This window comes from Rhinopithecus bieti, unplaced genomic scaffold (assembly GCF_001698545.2).
Source record: "Rhinopithecus bieti isolate Rb0 unplaced genomic scaffold, ASM169854v2 scaffold_50350, whole genome shotgun sequence".
Classification (NCBI taxonomy): domain Eukaryota; kingdom Metazoa; phylum Chordata; class Mammalia; order Primates; family Cercopithecidae; genus Rhinopithecus; species Rhinopithecus bieti.
The window spans coordinates 738,421-747,392 of record NW_016820258.1 but is presented as its reverse complement, the minus strand read 5'-3'; the positions used below and the strand labels follow the sequence as shown (position 1 = coordinate 747,392).

The window sequence follows — 8,972 nt, the reverse complement described above, 5'->3', positions numbered from 1 at the left end:
AAAATATAAAATAAAAATAAAATTATTTACCCAATTTAGCCCAATTCAGGAAGTTATTTTGTAATCATGCATTACTAAGATTACTGAAATACTATTTCATTCAAATATTTAAGTACTAAAGCCAAATACTGGGGCTATAACAACGAAGAGACAGTTTCTGAGTCATAGAAGCTTAAGCTAGTAAGAAACTTAAAAGTAATTTGCATAATTTAAAGGAAACTCAGAAACCTTTAGTCCACACCCTTCAATTTTAAAATGAGGAACCTCAAGTTCAGAAAAGTTAAGTGGTTTGGCTAAAGATCCACAGCTAGACAGTTAAGGGTCAAGACTAGAACTCAGGTCTTATAATTGCCAACCTAATTCACTACACCATACTGACTCAAAGTACTCAATATGAAACAGAGATTAGGATCCCGATCTGCCACTAACAAAAGCCCTTCTACATTATGTACTTATTGCATTAATGCAAATCAAATAAGCTTCAAGGGAGTTAGGAGCAGCAAAAAATATATAACCTATTATGATTACTTGAAGCATTTGCAAGGTTGCTGAATTAATAGTTCTCATGTCAGTTGAAAGTCTGCTTCTAATCTATCAGGTCAGATGTCACATTCTCAGCCTCTATGTTGTATTTCCATTCTCATTCATTCCCAGATACAAAAATAAAACACAATATACATCGGACTGCCTGCCCACTGTGCCAGAAATTTGAAAGGAAAAAAAATCTGCAAAGTAAGATTATATTTACCTTAAATGTACCATTTTGATTTTTCATGTAAGAAACTAAAAATATATCCACTGGTAGAAGTGCTGATGTGATAAGTGCAATTGCTAGAGAAAAAATTGCTGTTATGGTAGAGACAACTTCACTTTCCCGCCGACTTTGGTATTTACGAACATATATCCAGCAGAATGCCAAAATAGCCTGAAATAGAACAAAAAGAGATGTTTGTTACTACCCAATATATTTTCTCTGACTTTTGCACGTGTTTGAAAGTTTTTAGCAGGAAACCTTATGTGAAGTAAAGGTTATTTTAGTTGTGTAAGGAAAGCCTACCATCCTTAAAAACTTGTCCAAGATGTATAATTTTCAAAGCCTATTTCATGAATGCAGTACATCACGTAGGCATACACAAACAATACTATTAATAACAGTGCTCAGTTACATATTTCCTCACCTAACACAGTGCAAACATTAATGGTTTCACACATCACAGTTATAACTAGCTTTGAGTATTTTTTCCCTGTAGATTTTTCCAACCTAAAGGAGATATGAGTAGAAGCTGTTCTATTCTAGGCTTATTACTGAAGCATTACAGAATATAACTTGGATGAAAATTAACTTCTGACCTGTTCTGACAGCTCAAGAATAGCATTGAGCTAAAGATTAACTGCCAGTCATCACCATGCCATTATCATATTATACTATAATTTAAATTTTAAAGAGCATTAAACAAAGAAAAGTCAATGCTGAAATGGATACATGTGCACAGCAAGGAGCTTTCCAGTGAAAAAAGTTCACTCAGAGGTAGAGGCTGACACCTCTAGTTAGCCAGGTACTCTTAACAGTTACCAACGCCATTTAAGGGACTAACACAGTGCATAGGACTTTAATGATTCTCTAACTTTAGGAGGCATCGGAATTACTTGGAGGAACTGTTAAAGCATGGATTGCTAGGCCCCATCCTCTGAGTTTCAGATTCAAGAAGTCTGGAGTGGAGCCAGAAAATCTGCATTTATAACAGCTTCCCCAGGTGAGGCTGCTGCTGGTCCAGAGCTATATTTTGAGAACGTCTACTCTACTCAATTACAGGGAATTGCAGACAGAGACTATGTTATTTCAGCCTTGACTGTGAGTCAGAATCACCTGGGTAACTTTTAAGTACCCTTATACCTTCCCTACATTCCCCAATCAATTCTATCAATGGAGCACAGGGCTCCTCCAGGCATCAGTACTTTAAGTGCCTGAGGATTTCAATCTGAGCCAAACTTGAGAACCATTGTTCTAAATAAGAGCTCTGGTAGTTTTAAAAGCCTTGTTTTTTCTTTTCACTTTTTCAACAGATTCATCGGTTACTTTCTTTCTCAGCAGCCTGCAGTTCCAGGGCCTAAATGAGTCTAATAAAACCACCAAACTAGTTTTGCAGCTTCCAAATTCTTCTACCGCAAGCAAGATACAAGAACAATTCCATCATCTCAGAAAATTCCTTTGACCCTTTGTAGGAACTCCTGAAAAATTCCACAGAGCAGTTTTCATGACTAGGGACTAAGGGCTAATAAGACCCTGAAAAACCAGGGTGTGGACCAAGCTGGTTAAGACCCACTGAACCCAACATGGCCATGGATTTGACCTAGGTTTCACCTAGGACCTCATTATATGCTCATTAACATGCTCAATCACACAACTACCAGCCCCATGGCAGTTCCAAGACCACTCATATTTGATGCAAAAATGGGTGGCACCATAATTTCAAGAAGTCTCTACCTTTTTCCAGGAATTTTCATGAATATATCCCTTGGATAAAGAAACCCATAAATGTAGAAACTCCAAACCTCATTGAGTGTCTCTCTCTTAAGAATGCCCACAAAAGTGTGTACTTTCCCTTTAATAAATCTCCATACTTGCACTATTTTCTGACTTGTCCTTTAATGTGTTCTCATGACAGTGTCAAGCACCTGAAAACCAGCTGGGGTTGAGATCCCACCAGTGTTTGGGGATCTCCCTCAGCCCATCGGTATCACCCTGACAACCACTATCTGTTTTCTGTCCCTTTCTAGAATATCATAATGCCTTCACATAGTATGTTGTCTTTTCAGTCTGGCTTGTGGCATTTGGCACAGAGCATTTAAAGCCCATCCAAGTTGCTGCATGTCATTCCTTCATACTGCTGGTCTTTCAGCTGGTGACAGAAGAGTAAGAAAAACTGAGAAGGGAGTTAAGACTTTGGAACAAACAAACAAACAAAAAGGATCTAGGCTCAAATTCTTGATTTTGGGAAATTTATTTTCATAAAATGTTCCTTTATATTAAGATTTGAATGAGCTTGTTTTAAAGGAATTCACAAATATTTTAACATTCCCCAAATTTATTTTGAAGTCTTTAAAAGCTGACCCTCATCTTTCTATCCTTAGCAGTATTTGACACAAAGTGTTCCAATAAATTTTTTATTGGATTTCAAGAATGAAATAAAACCTGAATTTTGTAGGTATTACTACAAAAAAAGAATTTTGCCAATATCAGGCAGACAAGTTGTGAAAGGGCAACCAGGCAGAAGAGTTAAGCCAGAGATTCCCAAATTTTTTGGTCTCAGAATCCCTTTATAATGGTTTTAAAACTGGTAACCTTAAAGAGCTTTTTGTTCATGTTATCAACCATTCCTACAATATAAAATAAAACCAAGTATCCTCATCGATAGGAATAGTTCTTTCATAACAAGCTTTAAGAATTAAATGAGCTATAAAGGGTTTACCACAGTGGCTGGCCATAGTAACTACTTAACAAATAGTAGTTGTTATTAGAGCATTTGATAAAAGAAACAAATACATAACTCTGTTAACAATTATAAAAGTCCCCCCGCTTCTCCCAAAAGATTCAAAATAAACTGGTCTCAACAGAGATTTTTAAAACTCCCCAGGTGGTTCTGATGAAAGGTCAAGGTTGCAAACCACTGGGGCAGCAGAAGGAATGAGAAGAGATGAATCTTTATTAAACTAATGAGAATACATGATATACCATCTGGGATCTTGTTAAACTGCAGATTCTGATTTAGTAGGACTGGGGTCACATATTTGGTATTTCTAACAAGTTCCCAGATGATGCCCACACTTTAAGGAACAAGAATAAATTTGCTTTACAAAAATGGAGAGTCTCCTATTGTAATGGCAAATACAATTTAAAGGTGGTGGGAGCCAAATTACAGAGGACATTGGAGCTAGACAGAACAGTTTAGATTTGATATAGCAAAGACAGACGTAGTTAGATTACATGCATGAGGGACCAAATCTAACAATTCTTTATGTGGGAAGAAACTGAAGTCCATTCTTTTTGCCCAAGATGACAAAAGCAGGCAACATTTATGTCCGGATTTTTTTTGTTTTTTTGTTTTTTTTTTTTTGAGACAGGGTTTCCCTCTGTTGCCCAGGCACTATCAGAGCTTGCTGCAACTGCCTGCGAGAACTACCTCCTGGGCTCAAGCAATCCTCCCACCTCAGCCTTCCGAGTAGCTGGAACCTTAGGCATTTGCCACCTGGCCTGGCTAATTTTTTGTATTTTTAGTAGGGATGGGATTTTGCCATGTTGCCCAGGCTGGTCTTGAACTCCTGAGCTCAAATGATCCACCTGCCTCAGCCTCCCGAAGTGCTGGGATTACAGGCATGAGCCACCACACCTGGCCCATGTCCTGAATCTTTAGTAGATGACTGGCAGAAGTTCTCCAAGTGTGAAATCCCCAGGCCCTGGTAGTCCCCAGAATCCTTTCTGGAGATTCAGAAGTTGAAAACTTCTCATAATAAATACTAAGATGCTATTTGCCTTTTTCACTGTGCTGGCATTTGCACTCATGGTTCATAGTCACAGTGGGTAAAACTACTGGTGCATTAGCATGACTCAAGACAGTGGCACCAAACTGCACCAGTAATCATTGTATTCTTCACCACAAGCTCAAAAAGGGACAATTTAAATTAAGACTGTGCTTCCCAAAGCAGTATAAATTCATTTTATTGAAATTCAGCCCTTGACTCTTTTTAATACTTTGTGGGGTAAAATATGAAGCATGCATACATAAAGTCCTTCTGTTGCATATCAAGATGTGATGGCCATCTCTAGGAAAAGTTTAGAGTTAAAAGCTAAAACAACCACTCTTCAAGGAACACCATTTTTACTTGAAAGAACAATCGTCAAACTATCGTTATTCAGACTTCGCTTTTGGCAGATTTTGTCAAATGAACAAAGGGAAGCTATCACTTAAAGAAAAACTGACAGTATTTGATACCAATGATAAGAGTCAAACTTTCCAATGAAAACTAGATTTTGAAAGACTTACATCCACAACTTTAAGCTTGACAACTCTTCAATACTTAGAATTTTCAGAGACATTTCTGACAAGATCAGTTGCAATTTAATGAAATGTGATATTTTGATATTGTGTAATGAAATGTATCCATATTTAAAAGATGTGCATAACTCAGTAAACCAACATTTTCTAAGTGGCCACAGCATCATGTTACAAAACCATGCATGGGTAAAAGATCCTTTCAAAGTGCAAGACGGGCTAATGGATTTTAATGTAACAATGAATGAAAAGCTCATTGATAGGGTTTCAGATTCCACCTTGCAACTGACCTTTAAGAATCTTCCACTTGTTGGGCTTTGGTGTAGGATCAAAAACATCCACAATTATCTGAAAAATGCTCCTGTGTTTCTGACTACCTATCATTGCAGCTGTATTTTCTTCATACATTTCGACCAAAATAACATACCCCAAAAGACTGAATGTAGAAGCCAACATAAGAAACCAGCCTTTCTTCTAATAAACCAGGATTTAAAGAGATTTGCAGAAATTTAAACAAGAGTCCTTCTTCCTAATGCTCTTATCCACGCCAACATTCAAGTGTCAAACTCCTAATTTCCTTCTGATTTTATTTGTCCTTGCTGTAATATTGCCAACTTAAATGGCTTCCCTTCTTCATCTATCCAAACTCCACCACAATTCTCATTTTCTTCCAAGATTGTTGTCTATTCTCTTAAGTCCTACTTTATTTAGTCATACTTTGGCTTTAGGTCCATAAAATACATGTTTCAAGAATTTCAGTTTTCCCACCTATCTCCAGGCCCTCTTTAGAGCCATATCTTTAAAGCCATATCTTGTTTCGCTAACATCCTCTTAAAATTCACACCACTTCCATACCGTAAATGTTTATTAATTTATAACTGCCAAAATAGTCTCACTTAACTTTCATACATTACATGCTTATTTATTTTCTTCTAAACAAACTAAATCTGATGGACTGGAAAAGCCAAGGGAGCTCTCAAAATACACAACTGGGTGGTTGCAGAGACCACAGTCAACCTTCAGGGTTTCATTTCCTCCAAGAGAGAACTAACATACTCCAGGGTAAAGGCAGTATTTTTATCTGTGACAGTGATGACAGTAATAAGAGGATCTTTTCTTAAATTTTCACACCATTCTTTTCTTTTTTCTTTCTTTCTTTCTTTTTTTTTTTTTTTTTTTTTTTTTTTTTATCTCTACTGCAAAAATTTACTAGAACATACTACATAGGTACCAGACACTGACTGGATCTGACAATTAAAGTAAAACTAAACAAGCCTGATTTCCAGAACTGGAGGTTTTTGTTTTGTTTTGCAATGCAAAAAGGCCAAAACAAATGGGAACAGAAAGTAACTACAGGCTCGGACGATGAGAAGAGAAGATTTGAGAAGGTAGAGAGGTTATGAAAGTCAAACAATTGAACTCTCAAATAAAATAAAACAAAGCGTTTTAATATGAATAAGGAAGTAACAGCCAGGCCACTTTAAGTCATTTCAATCTACATTTTGCTCACTGCATAGGCACAAATAAGATCACTGGAAAAGAAAGCACCTGAGGGCAGACAGGTAGTAGTATATACTCCCATACTGGTAATAAAGAGGGCTACAGCTCCGCCCTCCACAGGTATCTACACCAATCAAAAAAAGATTTGAAGAGAATGTGACACCTGGAAGTCAGAACTAGCAACTCACGTCATCAAGGCAGAATCACACAATGGGCACAGAGGTTGGAGACTCACTAGCCCCAAGGGTAGGGAACATGGGGGAAAAAACATACAGAGAAGGCGACAAGTAAACAACGCCAGCGCCTACTTAACTTGTAAAGATCCAGCGCTGCCGACCCACACTGTGTGCCACTGTTTTACAGAGGACGAAAGGCCACCACATGCTTCTCAACCCCGAGGGTCTCCTCCGCCCCCAAACCCCACCGGCCCCATTGCCCAAATCAGGGATGACGGCAAGAGCTTCCAAAAAGGACCCTGCAACCCTAGACGTCATCAGTGAAATGAAAGCAAAAGCGACCGAAAATCGGCACCCCCATGCCCCTGCCGCCTGCCCAAGCCCCCAATACCGAAAAGCCCTACATAGTCCAGGCTTAAAAGCGGGGCGGGGCGGGGCGAAGAGGGTCTCCGGGGTCCGGAAAGGCCAACTGCAGGGCCGGCCCCTCCCTTCCTCCGCCAGTCCAAACATCGGGAAAACTCCAAGCGCCTCCCCTACCAGTAGTAATAGGCCGAATATACACCAGCCGATCACCAGCTCCGCCGAGGCCGCGCCAGGAGTCGCCATCTTCGCTTCCGGTCCAGACCGACCAGAGCGCCAAGGGTGGGGAAAGGGGAGGGGGAAAGGGGAGAGAGCGCGAGGTACACTGCACCCGCGCACCCTAAAGGTTAAAAGGGCGGAGGAGGAGGAGCAAGTGGTTGCCAAGGAGACTCGACCCACTAGCGTCCCCTGGCGGCGAGCAGGGTGGAGGCGGGGCAGCAAGGACTGCTCAGGGGCGGGGCGCGTCCGGACGCAGTGACGTCACCACGCTGCCCGCGCTGGCTTCCGCGCCCGCCGAGATGTGGGAGGGCTGCAGAGCAGGGTGTTGGCGCATAGCAGGGCAACCTTATTGGGATATTTGACTCAGCCTAAGCTGATAGACTGGAACAGCAAGGGTACTCCACAAAGAATGGACTAGGTGGACCTGGAGATCCAAGTCAATTTTAGAGGTTTATACTTTTTCACTAAAAGGAAGTTTGGCCCTCGTGTACAAGGTGGAATGTGTGTGATTGCGAGAGTGGGTGACTGAATAAAAGTTGACTAGCTGCCCAAATGACTTTAATTTACTGGCACTGGTGCCAAGCCGGGATACTGGTTGGCTGGACATGAACTTATCACTTGATGTTTTACCCTTTCCATTCAGATGTATGTGTGCCTGTGAATTTCCATGATAGCTTTGTACATAAAGGTATATGCATCAGCAAGCAAAACACACTGCCATAGGCCCACAATGAAGAAGGAGGAAACTCCTGGGATGGCTTACCTGAGTCCACAGGGGTGTGAGTGCATGTTTCACCATTGTGATGTAGTCAAGAAACAACTCTTGTGAGAAAAAATACCATCATCTTTTTCCAATGTATTAGAATCTGCTTCCAGCTGGAAGCCTGCTCTAGGGAAAAAGTAGGATGGTCCTTCCTGCCCGGACAGAATAAGAAGAGAAGAAGAGAATAGGGGAGAATACAGTCTTAACTTGAACTGGTACCATCGTAAGCTGGCTTTAAGCCCTCTAGGCCTGGAAATGTTTGAATTTCACTCTTTCTCCCTTAATAATTCATATCCCTGGAGACCTCTGTCATAGCTTCCTTAAAGTGAGGAAGGATATCACTTCCAGGTTGATATCTCTATTCCAGGTTGTATAGAGCATACTTGACATAAGTAACTACTTAGAAAAAGACTCCATTTACATTTCAAAAGGAATCATGCTAGAAGGGACCAGAGATGTTCACCTAATCAATAGAGACTGCACCCAACCAGATAAGCACATAACCAGGCACACTCTACTATCAGTCATCACCAGAGGACTCTGAGGCTATAAAAAGAGTAGAACTTCACCAGCTCGAGATAACCATCTTAACAGACACTGTCTTACTGTCGCTCATGATCAGCATCCAGCATCTGCCACCAAAGGCTCTTCTCAAAGACTTTTCCTTGCGGAATGTTGATATGCATCCTGATCAGCCCAGGACACTCTCCTTGTCCATGTTACTCTCCTTGGATTGGTTAACCCCGTTTTCCTAACCTTTCTCTTGATGTTAAATGTTACTTTCTTTTAGAATGTTTAGCCTATAATATTTATATGGTGGTTAAGTATACTACTATTTATGGTTTGCAATATTGACTGACTTGTGGAGTGGCTAGAGCTTTGTGTCCTTGGTTCTGACTACCA

At 40.3% G+C, this 8,972-nt stretch overlaps 1 protein-coding gene across 1 annotated transcript in view; it reads right to left on the bottom strand.

Moving 5' to 3' along the window:
* The window catches only part of LMBRD1 (LMBR1 domain containing 1), a 131,405-nt gene extending 123,801 nt beyond the window's left edge, over positions 1-7,604 (bottom strand). Inside the window, exons 1-2 of the mRNA XM_017859762.1 lie at positions 7,265-7,604; positions 749-925 (exon numbers count right to left, since the gene is read on the bottom strand). Coding sequence (XP_017715251.1) covers positions 749-925; positions 7,265-7,333 — 246 coding nt within the window. The 5' untranslated portion in view covers positions 7,334-7,604. The remainder of the gene's footprint in view (positions 1-748; positions 926-7,264) is intronic.
* Between the last annotated feature and the right edge of the window lie 1,368 nt (positions 7,605-8,972).